The sequence below is a fragment of the Phaenicophaeus curvirostris genome, unplaced genomic scaffold (assembly GCF_032191515.1).
Source record: "Phaenicophaeus curvirostris isolate KB17595 unplaced genomic scaffold, BPBGC_Pcur_1.0 scaffold_93, whole genome shotgun sequence".
In the NCBI taxonomy this organism is placed as follows: domain Eukaryota; kingdom Metazoa; phylum Chordata; class Aves; order Cuculiformes; family Cuculidae; genus Phaenicophaeus; species Phaenicophaeus curvirostris.
Genome location: NW_027206715.1, coordinates 318126 through 338678, shown reverse-complemented (window position 1 = coordinate 338678; position 20553 = coordinate 318126). Strand labels below are relative to the sequence as shown.

General features: G+C 60.2%; 4 protein-coding genes across 9 annotated transcripts; 1 reads left to right on the top strand and 3 right to left on the bottom strand.

Annotated features, from left to right (window-relative positions):
- Positions 1-190: 190 nt before the first annotated feature.
- Positions 191-4337, bottom strand: LOC138734552 (histone H3.3A). 3 transcript variants are annotated; one of them, XM_069882280.1, is made up of 4 exons: positions 4205-4337; positions 2009-2152; positions 1623-1776; positions 191-756 (listed from the first exon to the last, which is right to left on the bottom strand). In XM_069882280.1, exons 2-4 carry the CDS (start codon positions 2134-2136, stop codon positions 628-630), a joined length of 411 nt encoding a protein of 136 aa, XP_069738381.1. In that variant the 5' UTR covers positions 2137-2152; positions 4205-4337; the 3' UTR covers positions 191-627. The 3 variants fall into 3 exon arrangements, with proteins under 3 accessions (XP_069738381.1, XP_069738380.1, XP_069738382.1); XM_069882279.1 differs by having other exon boundaries at positions 4209-4337; XM_069882281.1 differs by having other exon boundaries at positions 4213-4337.
- Positions 4338-5340: 1003 nt separating this feature from the next.
- SELENOW (selenoprotein W) lies at positions 5341-8267 on the bottom strand. Its single transcript, XM_069882283.1, has 5 exons — positions 8196-8267; positions 7502-7526; positions 7339-7392; positions 7181-7255; positions 5341-6562 (listed from the first exon to the last, which is right to left on the bottom strand). The coding sequence occupies exons 1-5, from the start codon at positions 8228-8230 to the stop codon at positions 6488-6490; spliced, it is 264 nt and encodes an 87-aa protein (XP_069738384.1). The 5' UTR covers positions 8231-8267; the 3' UTR covers positions 5341-6487.
- Positions 8268-9426: 1159 nt separating this feature from the next.
- LOC138734537 (gap junction delta-2 protein-like) lies at positions 9427-12916 on the top strand. Of its 4 annotated transcripts, none has more exons than XM_069882257.1 (3): positions 10879-11023; positions 11710-11728; positions 11936-12916. In XM_069882257.1, the coding sequence occupies exons 1-3, from the start codon at positions 10894-10896 to the stop codon at positions 12756-12758; spliced, it is 972 nt and encodes a 323-aa protein (XP_069738358.1). In that variant the 5' UTR covers positions 10879-10893; the 3' UTR covers positions 12759-12916. The 4 variants fall into 4 exon arrangements, with proteins under 4 accessions (XP_069738359.1, XP_069738358.1, XP_069738360.1 ...); XM_069882259.1 differs by having other exon boundaries at positions 11010-11055; positions 11704-11728; positions 11936-12910; XM_069882258.1 differs by lacking the exons at positions 10879-11023; positions 11710-11728 and adding an exon at positions 9427-9561 and having other exon boundaries at positions 11936-12912.
- A 1471-nt stretch (positions 12917-14387) lies between these two features.
- Positions 14388-20459, bottom strand: NOP53 (NOP53 ribosome biogenesis factor). Its single transcript, XM_069882256.1, has 13 exons — positions 20247-20459; positions 19699-19763; positions 19514-19598; positions 19236-19441; positions 19062-19132; positions 18891-18986; positions 18474-18578; positions 16647-16814; positions 16393-16568; positions 15046-15112; positions 14685-14761; positions 14513-14569; positions 14388-14425 (listed from the first exon to the last, which is right to left on the bottom strand). The coding sequence occupies exons 1-13, from the start codon at positions 20444-20446 to the stop codon at positions 14419-14421; spliced, it is 1380 nt and encodes a 459-aa protein (XP_069738357.1). The 5' UTR covers positions 20447-20459; the 3' UTR covers positions 14388-14418.
- Positions 20460-20553: the final 94 nt, after the last annotated feature.

The following is a 20553-nucleotide window of genomic DNA, read 5'->3' as shown; positions in this document are numbered from 1 at the left end:
GGTGTCAGGAGCAATCACGTCAGCGCTCCGGGTTAATCCAGCCCGGAAAGGGAAAGGGGGGAAAAAGCCCCTTTAGACCCCAAAATCACCCTCAGACCTGCAAGTTTCGGGCCACGGGCGGGGGATTTATTAATAAGAGTAACAAAAAGGCAGGGCTGGGGTTAATTAGGAAGGAAATGAGGATCCGGTGCACATGGATGGGTTTCCTTTATTCCGTCACAGAGGGTACAAAGCTGGAACGCACGGAGGAGAGCCGGCAGGAGCAGGAATGGGAGCCAAAGGCCCTAAAATTCCTCTGTCCACACCCAAAAAACACACCAGGATTGTGTAGAAAACCCGGGTTTTCAAAAAGTGCCCCCGCCCTCCCCCCAGCCCCAAATTCCGTATTTTTTTGCCGCTTGGAGAGGGAAAAAAAACCCCAAAAAGTGTACAAAAAGGGGGGAAAAAGAATCCCAAAGTTTCACAAACCCCTCGGAAGTGTCGGTTTGCCCTGGATGTTGGGATCGGAGCTGGCTTTACGCAGGAGAAACCCCAACCCCCCCCACCGAATTCCCCCCCCACCCCAAACCCTCCTGAATTTTCTCGATCCCACCCCGGAGTCTCTCCTACCGCCCGGCTCGGCGTTCCCTAAGCGCGCTCGCCGCGGATGCGCCGCGCCAGCTGGATGTCCTTGGGCATGATGGTGACGCGCTTGGCGTGGATGGCGCACAGGTTGGTGTCCTCGAAGAGGCCCACGAGGTACGCTTCGCTGGCTTCCTGAGCGGGACAAAAAAAAAAAGGAGACGGGATTTGGGATCAAGGAGAGGGGATTTAACGCCGGATCGGGACACCGGAGTCAGGCAGAGATCCCCCTCCAGTGAGACAGGGCTGAGCGATGAACCCGGATCTGGCACCAAGGGGAAAATGGAGGCCAAAGCAATGCAGGGATTGGAGCCATGCACACCCCAAAGCTCCATTTTCCGCATCCTCACACCCATTCCTGCTCCAAAGCTCCTCTTTCCGCATCCTCAGAGCCATCCTTGCCCCAAAACTCCTCTTTCCGAACCCATTCCCACTCCAAAGCTCCTCTTTCCACATCCTCAGAGCCATTCTTGCCCCAAAGCTCCTCTTTCCGCACCCATTCCCACTCCAAAGCTCCTCTTTCCACATCCTCACACCCATTCTTGCCCCAAAGCTCCTCTTTCCGAACCCATTCCCACTCCAAAGCTCCTCTTTCCGCATCCTCAGAGCCATCCTTGCCCCAAAGCTCCTCTTTCCGCACCCATTCCCACTCCAAAGCTCCTCTTTCCACATCCTCACACCCATTCTTGCCCCAAAGCTCCTCTTTCCGCACCCATTCCCACTCCAAAGCTCCTCTTTCCGCATCCTCAGAGCCATCCTTGCCCCAAAGCTCCTCTTTCCGCACCCATTCCCACTCCAAAGCTCCTCTTTCCGCATCCTCAGAGCCATCCTTGCCCCAAAGCTCCTCTTTCCGCACCCATTCCCACTCCAAAGCTTCTCTTTCCACATCCTCGGAGCCATCCTTGACCCAAAACTCCTCTTTCTGCATCCTCGGAGCGGTTCCCACCGAATCCAACCCCCAGAGCTTGGAAAATCCCTACTTTTGGAGCCGTGGCTCTCACCTGCAGGGCCCCGATGGCCGCGCTCTGGAAGCGCAGGTCGGTTTTGAAGTCCTGTGCGATCTCCCGTACCAGGCGCTGGAAGGGGAGTTTACGGATCAGCAGCTCCGTGGATTTCTGGTATCGTCGGATCTCTCGGAGGGCGACCGTGCCGGGCCTGCAAGGGATTGAAGCAGTTAACAGGGGGTGAAAACTCACTCTAGGGACATAAAATCATGCCTTTTCAGTGCTGGAATCACGGAATTATTTAGATTGGAATTATTCCAGCCTCTTCCGATCCCTCTCTAGATCCTTCCTGCCCTCCAGCCATGGATCCAGCCTGGCCAGATCCCTCTGCAGAGCCTCCCTGCGCAGGGGAGCCGCTCTGCAGGTGCCACCGGCTCCTCTACCTGTAGCGATGGGGCTTTTTCACGCCTCCCGTGGAAGGCGCGCTCTTCCTGGCCGCCTTGGTCGCCAGCTGCTTGCGAGGCGCCTTCCCGCCAGTGGATTTCCGAGCTGTCTGCTTGGTGCGGGCCATGCCGGACACTCAGGGCCTGCGGGAGAGGGGACAAGGCCACGCTCAGCTGGGGGTGACACCAGCCATCCCATTCGCCCGATTCTCAACCCTTTCCCCCTATTTCTCAACCTTTCCCGCAATTTCTCAACCCCTTCCCCACTTTTCCAACCCTTTCCCCGCTTCTTAAAACCCTTTTCCTCCATTTCTCAACCTTTCCCCCATTTCTCATTCCCTTTTCCCTACTTTTCAACCCTTTCCCCCTATTCCTCAACCTTTCCCGCAATTTCTCAACCCCTTCCCCACTTTTCCAATCCCTTTTCCTCCATTTCTCAACCTTTCCCCCATTTCTCAATCCCTTTTCCCTACTTTTCAACCCTTTCCCCCTATTCCTCAACCTTTCCCACAATTTCTCAACCCCTTCCCCACTTTTCCAACCCCTTTTCCCCCATTTCTCAACCTTTCCCCCATTTCTCAATCCCTTTTCCCTACTTTTCAACCCTTTCCCCCTATTTCCCAACCTTTCCCGCAATTTCTCAACCCCTTCCCCACTTTTCCAACCCTTTCCCTGCTTTTTAAAACCCTTTTCCTCCATTTCTCAACCTTCCCCCTATTTCTCAAGCCTTTTTCCCTACTTTTCAATCCTTTCCCCCTATTTCTCAACCCCTTTCCCCACTTTTCCAACCCTTTCCCTGCTTTTTAAAACCCTTTTCCCCCATTTCTCAACCTTTCCCCCTATTTCTCAATCCTTTTCCCCTACTTTTCCACCCTTTCTCCTACTGCTCAACTATTTACTCCTATTTCTCAACCTTTTCTCTTTTTTTCTCAAAACTTTCCCCCCCATTTCTCAACCTCCTCTCCATTTTCAACCTTTTTTTCCTCATTTCTCATCGCTTCTCCCCATTTCTCAACATTATCTTTACTTCTCAACCTTATCTCCCCATTTCTCAACCCTTTACCTCACTTCCAACCCTTTCACCCCCAACATTTCAACACTTTTTCCCTCATTTCTCAACCTTTCCCCATCTCCCAACCTTATGCCCTCATTTTTCAACCCTTTCCCTGCACTTTTTCATCACCTTCCCAGCACTTCTCAATCCTTCCCCCATTTCTCAACCTCATCTCCCCATTTCTCAACCTTTACCCCATTTCCAACCCTTTCCCCCAATATTTCAACACTTTTTCCCTCATTTCTCAACCTTTACCCCATTTCCACCCCTTTCCCCCCAATATTTCAACACTTTTTCCCTCATTTCTCAACCTTTACCCCATTTCCAACCCTTTCCCCCCTATATTTCAACACTTTTTCCCTCATTTCTCAACCTTTACCCCATTTCCACCCCTTTCCCCCCAATATTTCAACACTTTTTCCCTCATTTCTCAACCTTTACCCCATTTCCAACCCTTTCCCCCCAATATTTCAACACTTTTTCCCTCATTTCTCAACCTTTACCCCATTTCCACCCCTTTCCCCCCAATATTTCAACACTTTTTCCCTCATTTCTCAACCTTTACCCCATTTCCACCCCTTTCCCCCCCAATATTTCAACACTTTTTCCCTCATTTCTCAACCTTTCCCCACCTCCCAACCTTACCCCCTCATTTTTCAACCCCTTCCCCACACTTTTTCATCACCTTCTCAACCCTTCCCCCATTTCTCAACCTTATCTCCCTATTTTCACCCCTTCCCCTCACTTTTCATCCCTTCCCCCCCTCATTTCTCAACCCTTTTCCCCATTTTCCATCACTCCCCCCCATCGCCCATATTCCTCTCTCCCCCCTCTGGGGCGCCTGCAACTACAACTCCCAGAACCCTTTGCGCGGCCCCGCCCCACCAGTTCCTAATTGGACGCTCACGCCGAGGCCACGCCCCCTCCTGGTGATTGACAGGCGCCTCCGCCAATCAGCGCCCGCCTCCGCCGCCAATCATTGGCCGCCGCCACGCGGAAGGCGGGAAAACGAGGGGGGGGGGGGGGAGGAGGAATCGTCTCCTCAGGCGACCCCGGCGCCTTCGCCCCCCTTCACTCCCCCCCCAGCAGCCGCCATTACCGCCCCCGGAGCCCAACCCCCGCTCGCCCCGCAGCCCCGTTACCCACGTGCCCGGCTCGGCGGCGGCGTTGAAGCCGTTCAAGGTGTGTGTGGAGTGTAGGGGGCGGGGGGGAGATCCCCGCGGCGAAGCTGTCGGTGCAGGCGCTTCCCCTTCCCGCCTTTCCCGGCAGAAAATGGCGGCGGGGGGCTGCCTTCCCGTCGTGCCCCGCGCGCGCGGGCGGGCGCCTCAGGCGAGGCGGGACGGCGCCATCTTGGGGCTTCCCCGCCCCCTGCGTCCCCCGCGGACCTTTTCTCCTCGGATCCTCTCAAAGTTCCCTTCAAAGTGACCAAAACCGCGGAATTTCACCCCAGATCCCCTCACGAGCGCCCCCAAACCGTGACTTTCACTCCAGATTCCCCAAAAAGCGCGACTTTCACCTCAGATCTTGTCAGATTTGCCTTAAAACTTCGAAAAAAACGCGGTATTATGCCCCAAATCCCCTCACAAACATCCCAGAAACAAGATTATGACATTTCATCCCAAACACCCTCACGAATTCCCCCCAAAAGCACGACTTTCCCCTCACGTCTTCTCAAATTTGCCTTTTAACTGGCCACAAATGTGATATTTTACCCCAAATCCCCCCACAAATGACCCAGAACTTTGACTTTCACCCCAAACGCCTTCACAAACACTCCAGAAGTGAGACTTCCACATCACATCTTCTCAAATTTCCCCTCGAATTTCGCAAATCCCCTCACAAATGCCCCAAAAAACGCGACTTTCATGCCAAATACCCTCAAATTGCCACAAACCCACAACTTTCAGCAAAAATCTTCTCCATTCCCCTCAAATTTCCCAAAATTGTGATTTTTTTCCCCAAATTCCTTCACTAGCACCCAAAAAAAGTGGTTTTCTTAACCCAAATTCCCTCAAACACCCCCAAACCAGACATTTCATATTGAATCTTCTCAAACTCGCCCTAAAATGCGATTTTTTCTCCCCAAATCCCCTTGCCAACTCCCCAAAAATGCAACTTTCCCCCACAAACCCTTCCCAAACTCCCCAAAAAGCAGCTTTTCACAGCAAATCCCCTCCCATCCCTCAGCAGAGCAGGAGGTTGGGCAGCTCCGACCCCATCACGAGGTGCTGCCCTGCTCCCGGCTTGCCAAAAACACCCAAAACACCCTAAAAACAGCTCGACTTTTCCGTAACTTTATTCCAGAAAGGCCACTGAGCCACGAAAACTCCAGAAGGCAATGAAGCGCTGGGAGTTTGAGGGAAAAGAGGGCAAAATAATTCAATTGCTGCATAATTGCTCCACGTTTGGATCTTTTTTCCACCTTTTTCAACCCTTTCCCCCATTTTCCAACCCCTTTTCTCCCATTTTCCAACCCCTTTTCTCCCATTTTCCAACTTCCCCCCGTTTTTCAACCCTTTCTCCCATTCTCCAACCCCCTTTTCCCCCATTTTCCAACCCCTTTTCCCCCATTTTCCAACCCCTTTTCCCCCATTTTCCAACTTCCCTGTTTTTCAACCCTTTCTCCCATTTTCCAACCCCTTTTCCCCCATTTTCCAACCCCTTTTCCCCCATTTTCCAACCCCTTTTCTCCCATTTTCCAACTCCCCCCGTTTTCCAACCTATCCCACCTATTTCTCAACCCCTTTACCCTATTTTTTTTCAACCCTTTCCCCCCTCTTCCCCTATTTTTCAACCCTTTCCACCATTTCTCAACCATTTTTCCCTACTTCTCAACCCTTCCACCTACTTTTTAAGTATTCTCCCCTACTTTTCAACCGTTTTTTTCCCTATTTTCAACCATTTTCCTTTACTTTTTGACTGCTTCCCATACTTTTTGAGCTTTCCTCCTATTATTTAAGCTCTTCCCCCCATTTTCCACCCATTTTCCCCTATTTTTAACCTTTCTCCCCTACTTTTTGGCTATTTCCCCACACTTTTTAAGCATTTCTCCCTAATTTTAAGCCCATTTTCCCTATTTTCACCCCCTTCTCCCTCTATTCAACTCCACAGGCTCACTAAACGCTTCGGGTGCGGATCAAGCGGGGTGAAAACCCCCGAAGCGAGACTCGGCACATCCGGAATAATCCGGCAAAGGTGTTGGGGAAGGAGCCGGGCGGGAGCCGCCGCTCGACGCCGGCGCCGCCGCACGCAAACATCTGGGAAGGGCCTCGTGTCGACGGGCGTTTCGGCCGATCCCGTCATGGAGCGCTTGGCCGGCGCCGGGGACGCCGATGGCGCCGGAGCCGCCGGAGCCGGGGAGAGCGGTGTCGGCATCGCCAGCGGTGCCGGAGCCGCCCTAGAGATGCTGGAGCGGGCGGGGGCGGCTACGCCAGCCGGGATTTAACGGCGGCCACGATCTTCTGGAGTTTGGCCTCGGTGTCCACGAAGCCATCGCCGTTCTGGCAAGAGGGACAAGGACGCTGGGAATGGGGGTGCTGGGGACGGGGGGGACACTGGGAATAAGGGCACATACTGGGAATGGGGGGGGCACTGGGAATGGGGGGACACTGGGAATAAGGGTACATACTGGGAATGGGGGGGCACTGGGAATGGGGGAGCACTGGGAATGGGGGGACACTGGGAATAAGGGTACATACTGGGAATGGGGGGGGCACTGGGAATGGGGGGGCACTGGGAATAAGGGCAGATACTGGAAAGGGGGAGGCACTGGGAATAAGAGCACATACTGGGAATGGGGGGGCACTGGGAATGGGGGGGCACTGGGAATAAGAGCACATACTGGGAATGGGGGGGACACTGGGAATAAGGGCACATACTGGGAATGGGGGGGCACTGGGAATGGGGGGGCACTGGGAATAAGAGCACATACTGGGAATGGGGGGGACACTGGGAATAAGGGCACATACTGGGAATGGGGGGTCACTGGGAATGGGGGGGACACTGGGAATAAGGGCACATACTGGGAATGGGGGGGCACTGGGAATGGGGGGGACACTGGGAATAAGAGCACATACTGGGAATGGGGGGTCACTGGGAATGGGGGGGCACACACCCACCTTCTTGGAGTGGACGAGGCGCCCGCCCACGGTCACTTCAAACCATCCTGTCACCTCGCGGGTGCCCTCGCCGGTCTGGGGGGGGGGGACATGGAAGGGGGGGTGTCACCTCCACCCTGTGCCCCCCCCGAGCCCCCCCCGCACCCCCCCTCACTCACCACCTCCAGGAGCCCCGGGAAGCGCCTCTCCAGCTCCCGCTTGAGCTGCTGGAACTGGGGACCAGGGGAGGGGGGTCACCCCTGGGTATATTTTTTTGGGGGGGGTCACCCCCAGATCTTTTTTGGGGGGGACACACACACACAAAGGGGGTTCAGGGCTCACCTTGGGGCTGTAACCTCAGGCTCCGCTGTCGGGGAGGAGGGGGTGTCAGCACACGGGGAGCCCTGCAAAGGGACCCCCCCACAAAAAAAAACAGAGACACCCCCCCCCCCAAAGCAAGGGACCCACCCCAGGAAAAGGAGGCCACCCCCAAGAACAGAGACCCCCCAAAAACAGATACCCCCCCCAAAAGACCAGGGACATGCCACAAAAACAGGGACCTTTCCCTAAAAACAGGGACCCTTCCCTAAAAACAGGGACCACCCCCAAACCAGGGACCTCTCCCAAAAGCAGGGACGCCCCCAAAAATGAGACGCCCCCCCCCCAAGAACAGAGACCCCCCAAAAACAGACACACACCCCCAAAAGACCAGAGACATGCCACAAAACCAGGGACCTTTCCCTAAAAACAGGGACCCCTCCCAAAACTAGGGACGCCCCCAAAAATGAGACACCCCCCTCCCCAAGAACAGGGACCCCCCAAAAACAGACACCCCCCCCAAAAGACCAGAGACATACCACAAAAACAGGGCCCCCCCCCAAAACCAGGGACCCTTCCCTAAAAACAGGGACACCCCCTCAAACCAGGGACCCCTCCCAAACCAGGGACCCCTCCCAAAACCAGAGGCGCCCCCAAAAATGAGACACCCCCCCTCCGGTGAACAGGGACCCCCCAAAATCAGACACCCCCCCCCTACCAGTAGAGCACGGACACGCGCAGCGGCTCCGCCATGGCTGAAGCTGCGGCTGCGCTGGGACCGGCCCCGCCCCCAGGACAACCAGTGCCTCCCAGTGCCCCCCAGTGTAACCAGTGCCCCCCCAGTACAACCAGTGCCTCCCAGCGCCCCCCCAGTGTAACCAGTGCCCCCCCAGTACAACCAGCGCCTCCCAGTGCCCCCCCAGTGTAACCAGTGCCCCCCAGTACAACCAGTGCCCCCCAGTGTAACCAGTGCCCCCCAGTACAACCAGCGCCTCCCAGTGCCCCCCAGTGTAACCAGTGCCCCCCAGTACAACCAGTGCCCCCCCAGTGTAACCAGTGCCCCCCCAGTACAACCAGTGCCTCCCAGCGCCCCCCCAGTGTAACCAGTGCCTCCCAGTAGAACCAGTGCCCCCCAGTACCTCCCCCAGCATACCTAGTTCCCTACAGCGCCCCCCAGTGCCTCCCCAGTACACCCAGTTCCCCCAGTATCCCCAGTTCCCCCCAGTACACTCAGTTCCCCCGAATACCACCCCCAGTATACCCAGTTCCCCTCCAGTATACCCAGTCCCTCCTAGTATACTCAGTGCCCCCCAGTATCCCCAGCGCCCCCCAGTATCCCCAGCTCCCTCCAGTCCCCCCCAGTATCCCCAGTCCCCCCCAGTATACCCAGTCCCTCCCAGTATCCCCAGTCCCTCCCAGTATCCCCAGTCCCCCCCAGTATACCCAGTCCCTCCCAGTATCCCCAGTCCCCCCCAGTATACCCAGTCCCTCCCAGTCCCCCCAGTTCCCCCCAGCATCCCCAGTCCCCCCCAGTATACCCAGTCCCTCCTAGTATACCCAGTGCCCCCCAGTATCCCCAGTCCCTCCCAGTATCCCCAGTCCCCCCCAGTATCCCCAGCTCACCCAGTCCCCCCCAGTATCCCCAGTCCCTCCCAGTATCCCCAGTCCCCCCCCGTCCCCCCCAGTATCCCCAGCTCCTCCCAGTATCCCCAGCTCCCCCTAGTGCCCCCCAGTATACCCAGTCCCCCCCAGTATACCCAATCCCTCCTAGTACATCCAGTTCCCCCCAGTATCCCCAGTCCCCCCCAGCATCCCCAGTCCCCCCCCCTCCCCCCCCCCGCGCGCTCCCGCTCCCCGCGCGCTCCCGCGGCCGCAGGTTCGTGGCGGCGGCGGCGCTGAGCGCGGGGCGGGGGGCGCGGGGGGGGGAGGGGACCCCGGGGGGGGGGTACCCCGTGGGGGGGGGGCTGGGGGGGCTGGGGGTGCCCGGGATCGGCGCCCCCCGCTCCGGGAGCCATGGGCGAATGGACCATCCTGGAGCGGCTGCTGGAGGCGGCGGTGCAGCAGCATTCCACCATGATCGGCAGGTACCGGAGCCCCCCCGGGGCCCCCCCGAGCCCGCACCCCCCTCGGCACCCTCCCCGGGGCCCCCCCCGAGCCTGCACCCCCTCCTATACCCCCCCGGAGCCCCCCCCCGAGCCTGCACCCCCACCCACACCCCCCTCGGCACCTCCGACCCTGCACCCCCCCCCGAGCCCCTCCTTGTCACCCCCCCACAGCCCCCCCTTGTCACCCCCAGACCCTGCACCCCCCCGAGCCCCCCCGTTGTCACCCCCGATCCTGCACCCCCCCCTTGTCACCCCTGACTCTGCACTCCCTAGAACCTGCATCCCCCTAGACCCCCCCTTTGCCACCCCCCTTGTCCCCCCCGACCCTGCACCCCCAGACCCTGCACCCCCCAGAGCCCCCCCTTATCATCACCCGACCCTGCACCTCCCTGACCCCCTCCTTGTCACCCCCCCCAGCCCCCCCCTTGTCACCCTTGACCCCTGCATCCCCCCAGAGCCCCCCCCTCGTCACCCCCCCAAGCCCCCCCTTGTCACCCCCAACCCTGCACCCCCCTTATCCCCCCCGAGCCCTTCTGGACCCCCCCCCAGCCCCTCTTGCCCCCCCAGAGCCCCCCCCCCAGCCCCAGCCCTCACCCCTGCACCCCCAGACCGTCCCTTGGTCCCCCCAGGTTCTCTCCTGGACACCTCAGAGACCACCCGGGACCCTCAGATGCCCAAACCCTGCACCCCCAAACTGGCACCCCCAAACCTCCACTTCCAACCCTGCACCCCCAAACTCTACATCCTCAAACTCTGCACCCCCAAACTCCCCAAACTCTGCACCCCCAAACTCTGCACCCCCAAACTCTGCACCCCCAAACTGGCACCCCCAAACTTCCACTTCCAACCCTGCACCCCCAAACTTCCAACCCTGCACCCCCAAACTTCCACTTCCAACCCTGCATCCCCAAACTCTGCACCCTCAGCCCCTCAACCCCAACCCCTGCACCCTCCAACCGCTGCCCCCTGACTCCTCCCTCCTGTCCCCCCCCAACCAGCACCCCAAACGCGCCCCCAGGCGAGGTCCCCGCGTCGATGGCCGCCAAGGTCAAGGGCAGGGCCGGGGGGGCTGGTGGGACCCACGTGTCTGTGTCCAACCCCGGATGTCCAGGTCCAGGTTGGACCCACATCTCCAAGTCCAACCTACGCGTCCAGCTCAGACCCACATATCTAGGTGGGACCCACAGCTCCACGTCCAGGTAGGACCCACGTGTCCATGTCTAACTTGGATGTCCAGCTCAGACCCACATATCTAGCTCAGATCCCCACCTCCATGTCCAGGTAGGACCCACGTGTCCATGTCTAACCTGGATGTCCAGGTCCAGGTTGGACCCACATCTCCAAGTCCAACCTCCGTGTCCAGCTCAGACCCACATATCTAGGTTGGACCCATGTCCAACGATATCCAACCCGAGCATCCAGGTCCAACCCACATGTCCAGGTAGGACCCACCTGTCGACGTCCAACCCACATGTCCAGGCCCAGCTCAGACCCACGTATCTAGGTCAGACCCACAGCTCCACATCCAGGTAGGATCCACGTGTCCATGTCTAACCTGGATGTCCAGGTCCAGGTTGGACCCACATCTCCAAGTCCAACCTACGTGTCCAGCTCAGACTCATGTATCTAGGTCAGACCCACAGCTCCACGTCCAGGTAGGACCCACGTGTCCATGTCTAACCCAGATGTCCAGGTCCAGCTCAGACCCACATCTCCAAGTCCAACCTACGTGTCCAGCTCAGACCCATGTATCTAGGTAGGACCCACAGCTCCACGTCCAGGTAGGACCCACCTGTCTATGTCCAACCCATGTGTCCAGGTCCAGGTTGGACCCACGTATCTAGGTCAGACCCACACCTCCACGTCCAGGTAGGACCCACGTGTCCATGTCTAACCTGGATGTCCAGGTCCAGGTCAGACCCACATCTCCAAGTTCAATCTACGTGTCCAGCTCAGACCCACATATCTAGGTGGGACCCACAGCTCCACATCCAGGTAGGACCCACCTGTCGATGTCCAACCCACACATCCAGGTCCAGCTCAGACCCAGGTATCTAGATCAGATCCCCACCTCCATGTCCAGGTAGGACCCACCTGTCCATGTCTAACCTGGAAGTCCAGGTCCAGGTCGGACCCACATCTCCAAGTTCAACCTACGTGTCCAGCTCAGACCCACATATCTAGGTGGGACCCACAGCTCCACGTCCAGGTAGGACCCACCTGTCGATGTCCAACCCACGCGTCCAGGCCCAGCTCAGACCCTCGTATCCAGGTGGGCCTCCCGTGCCCAGGTAGGACCCAGCTCTCCAGGTCCCACCCCGGGTCACTCCTCCTGCTTGTCCCTCTCTCGCAGGATCCTGCTGACGGTCGTGGTCATCTTCCGCATCCTCATCGTGGCCATCGTGGGCGAGACGGTCTACGAGGACGAGCAGACCATGTTCATGTGCAACACGCTGCAGCCGGGTTGCAACCAAGCCTGCTACGACAAAGCCTTCCCCATCTCCCACATCCGCTACTGGGTCTTCCAGATCATCCTGGTCTGCACCCCCAGCCTCTGCTTCATCACCTACTCCGTCCACCAGTCGGCCAAGCAGCGCGAACGCCGCTACTCCTTCCTCTACCCGCTCCTGGACGCCCGCGAGGCCAAGAGGAACAAACCCATCAACGGGGTGCTGGCTCCCGGCCCGGACACGGGAGGCAAGGACGAAGCCGACTGTTTGGAAGCCAAGGAACCGCCGGGGCCGCCGCCGCGGCCTCCTCGCAGCTCCAAAAGCAAACGCCAAGAAGGGATCTCCCGCTTCTACGTCATCCAAGTCGTCTTCCGCAACGCCTTGGAGATCGGCTTCCTCGCCGGGCAGTATTTCCTTTACGGCTTCAACGTCCCGGCTATTTTTGAGTGCGACCGGTATCCTTGCGTCAAGGAAGTGGAATGTTACGTCTCGCGGCCGACGGAGAAGACGGTCTTCCTCGTTTTCATGTTCGCCGTCAGCGGCGTCTGCGTCCTCCTCAACCTGGCCGAGCTCAACCACCTGGGGTGGCGCAAAGTCAAAGCCGCCGTGCGCGGGGTCCAAGCGCGACGCAAATCCTTGGTGGAGATCCGCAAGAAAGACCTTTCCCCGCCGGTTCCGGCCCCGCCGCTCGGCCGGACGCAGTCCAGCGAATCCGCCTACGTCTGAGGTGGACGGTGCTGCCCCCTCCCACAATTTTGGGGTGTCCCCCCCCCAAAAAAACCTTCCGCCAGGGCTGGCGTTGCTCGACCTCTTCATGGTGCAAGCGGGGAGCGGGGCTGGGCCCAAAAACCGCACCCCGATGGGGGAACTGGGGCAACTGGGAGGGAACTGGGAGAACTGGGGGAGTGGGGGGGTATTTATTCCATGGAGGATAACGGGGGGCCGAGCCCCCCCCGATGTAAATAAACGGGACGGTGTGTTCGGCACGGGGCTCCGGCCGCTCGGACTGGGGGGCGCTGGGCGACTCTTCCCTCCTCCGAACCCCTTCTGCCCTTCCTCCTTTTTCCATCCCCTGTTTTTTTTCCACCCCTTCCTCCCTCTGTCCTTTTCCCCTTCCTCCCGCCCCTTTTCCTCCCTCCCCCTTCCCTTTCCCCTCCCATTTCCACCCCTCCCTCCCTCCTTTTCCCCCCCTTTCTCCTTTTCCATACTTCCTCCCCCTTCTTCCTCACCCCGTTCCACTCCTTCCTCCCCTTTCCCTTCTCCCTTTCTGCCCTCTTCCCTCCTCCTTCCTTTTTCTATGCTTCCCATTTTCCACCCCTTCTCCCACTTCCTCTCTTTTCCATCCTTCCTCCCCTTTTCCCTCATTCTTTCCTTTCTCCTCCTCCTTCCCTTCTTCCTTTTCCTTCCTTCCTTTCCTCCTCCTTCCTCCCTTTTCCCCTTTTCCCTGCTTCCCATTTTCCACCCCTTCCCCCACTTCCTCTCCCTCTTCCATCCTTCCTCCCCCTTTCCCCTCATTCTTTTCTTTCTCCTTCTCCTTCTCTCCTCCTTCCTTTTTCCATGCTTCTCATTTTCCACCTCTTCTTCCACTTCCTCTCTCTTTCTCTCTTTCCCCTCATTCTTTCCTTTCTCCTCCTCCTTCCCTTTTCCCTGCTTCCCATTTTCCATGCCTTTTCCCACTTCCTCTCCCTCTTCCATCCTTCCTTCCCCTTTCCTCTCATTCTTCCCTTTCTCCTCCTTTCCTTTTCCCCGCTTCCTCTTCCATCCTTCCTCCCCCTTTCCCCTCATTCTTTTCTTTCTCCTTCTCCTTCTCCTTCTCCTTCTCTCCTCCTTCCTTTTTCCATGCTTCTCATTTTCCACCTCTTCTTCCACTTCCTCTCTCTTTCCCTCTTTCCCCTCATTCTTTCCTTTCTCCTCCTCCTTCCCTTTTCCCTGCTTCCCATTTTCCATGCCTTTTCCCACTTCCTCTCCCTCTTCCATCCTTCCTTCCCCTTTCCTCTCATTCTTCCCTTTCTCCTCCTTTCCTTTTCCCCGCTTCCTCTTCCATCCTTCCTCCCCCTTTCCCCTCATTCTTCCCTTTCTCCTCCTTCTTCCCTCCTTCCTTCCTTCTTTTCTCCCTCCGTCCTCTCTTTTCCTTCCTCCCTTTTCCCTCCTCCCCCTTTTCCTCTCTCCTTTCCCTCTATTTTCCTCTTCCTCCTCCCTTTTTTCCCCCTTCCCCCCTCTTTCTTCTCTTCCTTCCTCCCCCCCCCAGGATTTGCTGCCCTTAATCCCCGCGCCATCTGCCGCCCCCCCCGAAACGAAAGGGGGGGACACACCACGCGGTTTCCCCCCCCCCAGCCCGGAACCAGCGGAAGCGGCTCCGATCCGAACGGTTTTATTGGGATCCCGGTTACAACCTGGAAAAGAGCGAAGTGGGGGGGGGGGGTCAGGCTGGGGGGGGGGTTTCTCTTCCCCGCAGCGCCCCCCCCCAGCCCCCGACTCACGTCACTTCCCGGAAAGCCCTTTTCTCCACGTATTTCACCCGGTATCTCCTCTTGAACCTGGAAAAATGGGAAAATCGGGGATCGATCCGCCTCCCGCCCCGAAAACAGGGGGGTCGGGGGTGTGGGGGGGGCACGCGGAGCCCCCCGAGTCGCCCCCCCCAGCCCCACGCACTTGGCCCTCTCCCGCGGCTCCATCAGGTTGCGCCTCTGGAAGCTCTTGAAGCGGTCGCGCAGGACGCTGCCCTCGGGCTGCAAAACGGGAATGTTGGGGGGGGGGGGATCCCCAAAAAAGCCTCTCCCACCCCCCTTAAAAAAAAAAATGGGGGGGGGGGGCAGCGGCTCCCTCAGCCCCCGCGGCCTCGCCTGCGCGACGCGGCCCCGGGACCCCAGGGTGGCTTCACATTCCCGCGCCGGGAATGCTCGTAGCGCAAGGATGGGTCTCATCTCGGGGGGCCAGACCCCCCCCCCCCACCCCAAAAAAAAAAGCCCTGGGACCCCCCCCCCCCAAATCCCAAAGGAAAAGACCCCCCGACCTTGAGGGTGCGGAGGGAGTCGGCCAGCTCGTCGCTGAGCTGCACGTCCAGGGTGGGAGCCTCGTACCTGGGGGGCACAAAGGGAGCTGGGGGGGTCCGAAAGGGATTTGGGGGGGCACAAAGGGAGCTGGGGGGGAATGAAGGGATCCTAAAGGCATTTGGGGGGGCACAAAGGGATCTGGGGGGGTCCGAAAGGGATTTGGGGGGGCACAAAGGGAGCTGGGGGGTTCCGAAAGGGATTTGGGGGGGCACAAAGGGAGCTGAGAAGGAATGAAGGGATCCTAAAGGGATTTGGGGGGGCACAAAGGGATCTGGGGGGGGTAGCAAGGGATTTCAAGGGGCGTGAAGGGATTTTGGGGCACAGAAAAGGGATTTAGGGGGGCACAAAGGCATCTGGGGGGGAATGGGGGGATCCTAAAGGGATTTAGAGGAGTAAAAAGGGAGCTGGGGGGGGGGCACGAAGGGATTTTGAGGGGCATGAAGGGATTTTGGGGGGGAACTCGGGGATCTTAAAGGGATTGGGGGGGGCATGAAAAGATCTGGGGGGGAATAGAGAGATCCTAAAGGGATTTAGGGGGGTAAAAAGGGAGCTGGGGGGGGCATGAAGGGATTTTGGGGGGGAACTCGGGGATCTTAAAAGGATTGGGGGGGGCATGAAAGGATTTTGGGGCACACAAAGGGATTTGGGGGGGCACAAAGGGATCTGGGGGGGGGGAACAGGGGGATCCTAAAGGGATCTATGGAGTAAAAAGGGATCTGGGGGGGGCATGAAGGGATTTTGGGGGGGGGAACAGGGGGATCACAAGGGGATCTGAGGGGCACAAAGGGATCTGGGGGGGGAATGGGGGGATCCTAAGAGGATCAGGGGGGCACAAAGGGATCTGGGGGGGGAATGGGGGGATCCTAAGAGGATCAGGGGGGCACAAAGGGATCTGAGGGGGGAATGGGGGGAATCCTAAAGGGATCTATGGGGTAAAAGGGATCTAGGGAGGCACAAAGGAATTTGGGGGGGGGGAACAGAGGGATCCTAAGGGGATCTATAGGGTAAAAAGGGATCTGGGGGGGCATGAAAGGATTTGGAGGGGGAATGGGGGGATCCTAAGGGGATCTGGGGGGCACGAAGGGATCTGGAGAGATCCTAAGGGGATCGATGGGGCACGAAGGGATCGGGGGGGGGGGCACAAAGGGATTGGGGGGGGGAATGGGGGGATCCTAAGGGGATCTGGGGAGCACAAAGGGATCTGTGGGGATCCTAAGGGGATCTATGGGGTAAAAAGGGATCGGGGGGGGAGCCATGAAGGGCTTTTGGGGGCGCAGAGGGATCGGGTTGGGGGGGATGCTGCTCACTTGAGCCTCCCGAGGCGCCGGGGCAGCGCGTCCTTGGCCTTGCGCTTCGCCAGCCGCGCCTGGCGCCGCCGCCGCAGCTCCGCTTCCCAGCGCGTCACCTGCCGCCGCAGCGCCCGCAGCCGGAACAGCTCCTGGCGCCGGCACCGCGCCGCCTTCGCCAGCCGCTGCCGCGCGGCCTACGGACGCAACCACGATGTCACCGCAACCGCCGCGGCGGCACCGCAAACCGCGTCCCCGCTCGGCGTCGGCCTCACCAGCTCCCGCGCTTCCTTCTCGCGGCGCCGCTGCTGCTCCGTCTTCTTCTCCCGGCGCGGCGCGCTTGGCCGGGGAGCCTCAGGCTCCGCTGGCGGCTCCTGCTCTTCCTCCTCCTCGTCTTCGGATTCCGCCAGCAGCCCCTGGCACTGCTCCTGCAGCACCGACTCCTGTCGGATGGGATCGGCGGGTGGTTTGGTTGGAGAAGAGCGTGGGGAGCCAAGAAGGCCCCGAACCATCTCGAGGACCTCACCCACCCAGCCTGCGGAACCCTCTAGAGATGGAAACTCCGCCACCTCAGCTTTTTCCATCAAAGAACCTCTCCCAGCGCAACTTGAGGCCGTTTTCTCTCATCCCACCTCTCATTCCTTGCTTCAAAACCCCAACGCCCTCCTCCTCCCCACAACCTGCCCCCAAAGAGCTGTGGAGAGCAACGAGCTCTCCCCTCAACCTCTTCTTCTCTAGACCCAACACCTCGAGGTCCCTCAACTCCTTCCCAACTCTGTTTCCTTCCTCTAAACGCTTTCCAACCCCTCGAGACCCTTCCTGGAGCGAGGAACCCAAACCTGCGCTCAGGATTTGAGGTGCGGCCTCACCAGAAGAACAATCCCTTCCCTGCTCCGGGTGGCCAAGCCGTGGCTGATCCAGGCCACGCTGCTGGTCGCCACCCTGGTCCCTCTCTGGATCCCTCCTGCTCTCCAGCCCCCGGATCCGACCTCCCTCGCTCCCTCTCTGCATCCCTCCTGCTCTCCAGCCTCCCTCGTTCCCTCTGTGGATCCCTCCTGCTCCCCAGCCCCCGGATCTGACCTCCCTCGCTCCCTCTGTGGATCCCTCCTGCTCCCCAGCCCCCGGATCTGACCTCCCTCGCTCCCTCTCTGGATCCCTCCTGCTCCCCAGCCCCCGGATCCGACCTCCCTCGCTCCCTCTCTGCATCCCTCCTGCTCTCCAGCCCCCGGATCCAACCCCCCTCACTCCCTCCGTGGATCCCTCCTGCTCTCCAGCCCCCGGATCCGACCTCCCTCGCTCCCTCTCTGGATCCCTCCTGCTCTCCAGCCCCCGGATCCGACCTCCCTTGCTCCCTCCGTGGATCCCTCCTGCTCTCCAGGCCCCGGATCCAACCCCCCTCACTCCCTCCGTGGATCCCTCCTGCTCTCCAGCCTCCCTCGCTCCCTCTGTGGATCCCTCCTGCTCCCCAGCCCCCGGATCTGACCTCCCTCGCTCCCTCCGTGGATCCCTCCTGCTCTCCAGCCCCCGGATCCACCCTCCCTCGCTCCCTCTCTGGATCCCTCCTGCTCTCCAGCCCCCGGATCCGACCTCCCTCGCTCCCTCTCTGGATCCCTCCTGCTCTCCAGCCCCCGGATCCGACCTCCCTTGCTCCCTCCGTGGATCCCTCCTGCTCTCCAGCCCCCGGATCTGACCTCCCTCGCTCCCTCCGTGGATCCCTCCTGCTCTCCAGCCCCCGGATCCACCCTCCCTCGCTCCCTCTCTGGATCCCTCCTGCTCTCCAGCCCCCGGATCCGACCTCCCTCGCTCCCTCTCTGGATCCCTCCTGCTCTCCAGCCCCCGGATCCGACCTCCCTTGCTCCCTCCGTGGATCCCTCCTGCTCTCCAGCCCCCGGATCTGACCTCCCTCGCTCCCTCCGTGGATCCCTCCTGCTCTCCAGCCCCCGGATCCACCCTCCCTCGCTCCCTCTCTGGATCCCTCCTGCTCTCCAGCCCCCGGATCCGACCTCCCTCGCTCCCTCCGTGGATCCCTCCTGCTCTCCAGCCCCCGGATCCACCCTGGATCCCGTAACCGAGGCCGTTTCCAAGCCAAATGGCTTCCTCACCGCTGTGGGGAGCTCGGTGCCGGCTGGGATCCGCAGCTGCTTTTCCACTTTATCTTCCTCCTTCTTCCTCTTCACCTCCACCTCGTGCGCCCGCAGCAGCAGCGCCTGCGGCGACGCCGTCACCGTCCCCTCCCGTGACCCCCCAAAAACCTGGGGAGCCCCCAAATCCCACCCCCCAAACCTGGGGGTCCCAAAATCCAGCCCCCCAAACCTGGGGGTCCCAAAATCCAGCCCCCCAAATCCTGGGGGGCCCAAAATCCAGCCCCCCAAATCCTGGGGGTCCCGAAATCCAGCCCCCTAAAACCTGGGGGTCCCCAAACCACGACACCCCCAACCCCAGGGCTTCCCCAAATCCCACCCCCTGACTCTGGGGGGTCCCCCAAATTTCATCCCCGGATCTTGGGGGGCCCCCCAAACCTGGTGATCCTCGAACGTGGGGTTATAGGACCCCCCCGGCGCAATCACTTCCACGGCCGGCGCATCCGAGGGCTTCGTTCCCAGCCTTGCGGGGCGCTACGGGGGGGGGAATCGCTGGTATTTTGGGGCTCAGGCCCCCCGAACCCCCCTTTTTTCAGCCCTACAACTCACCTTCACCCTCCGCTTCTTCGTCTGCTGCAGGAACCACTCGTCCTGCCCCTCCAGCGCCCGCTCCAAGGGATCTGTTGGAATTCCTAATGAATCCCAGCGCCGATTCCCACCGGGACACCAAATCCGTGCCCCCTCCCACCTCGTTATCCCCAAATCCTGCTTTTTTCCCCTTACTTTCAGCCCCCCAAATGTCGTAGAAGCTCCGCTGGGGATCCGAACGCCCCTTTTCCAAAGGTTTTTCCTTCGGGATCGCCCCGCGCCGCAGCCTCGCCCGGAGGCGCCTCTCGCCGCGCGGCAAAACCCCTTTTTCCGCTCGTTTCTCCCAAAACTCCCGGCGCCGCTTCTCCTTCCGTGCGTTGGGAACCTGGTGAGCTAAAATACTGCCCCGAAAAAGGGGTTTTAGCCCCAAATCTCACTGTTTCCCTCCCCAAATATCCATTTTTCACACTCACTCCTTGGGAGGCGGCACTTTGGAATCTGAGCGCAGGATGAGGTCGACGTGGAGAGGTTTTTCGCGGCCTTTATTTTGCTTCCGATCTGAGAAAAGAGAGAGAAACACAGGGAAAAGGAATAAAAAAGGGGGTGTCACCTCAAAAGGCTGAAAAACAGAGCGTCCCCCCCTCCAAAACCCACTCACCTTTCTCAGCGTTCCCCGTATCCACAAAAAAAAGCCCCTCGTCCGGCTGCTCCGCGATGAGGCCCCTGGAGAGAGACACCCCCCCCCAACTCAGTCACATCCCGGGGGGGCACAGGGACCCCCCCAAAGCTTCGAACACCCCCCAAATCCTCTGTCCACCCCCCCCCAACCCCCAGGGCCGCCCCGAGCCCCTATAAACCCCCCCCAGACCCCAAATCCCTTTCCTACCCCCCAAAACTCCCAACAGGCCACACTGAGTCCTCCCCCGGGTCCCCCTAAACTCCTGCCCCCCCCAAACCCCTCAGGCCTCCCCCGAGCCCCCAAACTCGCCCCTCAGGGCCCCCCCGAGCTCCCTGACCCCTCCCAGCCCCTCATCCTCCCCCCAGCGCCCCCCGAGCCCCCTCCGAGCTCCCCAACCCCTCCCAGCCCCTCAGGCCTCCCCCGAGCCCCCAGCCTCGCCCCTCAGGGCCCCCCCCGAGCTCCCTGACCCCTGCCAGCCCCTCATCCTCCCCCCAGCGCCCCCCGAGCCCCCCGGGCCCCCCCCTCACCCCGCCGCCCGCTGCTGCAGCCCCACGTCCTCCAGGAAGTCGCCGATCTCCCGGCCCAGGCGCGCCTCGGGGCCGGCCCAGCGCTTCCAGCCCTTCTTGCGGTGCCGGGGCCCGCGGGGGCGGCGGCGGGAGGGCGCCCCGGGGTCCCGGCTGCCCGGACCCAGCGGCACGAACGACGCGGAACCCGCCGCCGCCGCCATCGCCCCGCGGGAAAGGCCGGAACCGCGGGGAGGCCGGAAGAGGCGGCCGGGAGCTTCCGGCAGCCATCTTGGGGAGGGTGGGGAAGGGGAAGCGCCGCCATTTTGGG

Excerpts from the sequence above, each read along its gene's own strand:
- NOP53 (XM_069882256.1), bottom strand. The coding sequence starts at position 20,446 with ATGGCGGCGGCGGCGGGTTCCGCGTCGTTCGTGCCGCTGGGTCCGGGC. Across the intron at positions 19,764-20,246 it reads CTGCAGCAGCGGGCGGCGGG|GGGCCTCATCGCGGAGCAGC; the intron begins GTGAGGGGGGGG and ends GTCTCTCTCCAG. Across the intron at positions 14,570-14,684 it reads GAGCCGCGGGAGAGGGCCAA|GTTCAAGAGGAGATACCGGG; the intron begins GTGCGTGGGGCT and ends CCATTTTTCCAG.
- LOC138734537 (XM_069882257.1), top strand. The coding sequence starts at position 10,894 with ATGTCCAGGTCCAGGTTGGACCCACATCTCCAAGTCCAACCTCCGTGT.
- LOC138734552 (XM_069882280.1), bottom strand. The coding sequence starts at position 2,136 with ATGGCCCGCACCAAGCAGACAGCTCGGAAATCCACTGGCGGGAAGGCG. Across the intron at positions 1,777-2,008 it reads AAAAAGCCCCATCGCTACAG|GCCCGGCACGGTCGCCCTCC; the intron begins GTAGAGGAGCCG and ends AATCCCTTGCAG. Across the intron at positions 757-1,622 it reads CGGCCATCGGGGCCCTGCAG|GAAGCCAGCGAAGCGTACCT; the intron begins GTGAGAGCCACG and ends TGTCCCGCTCAG.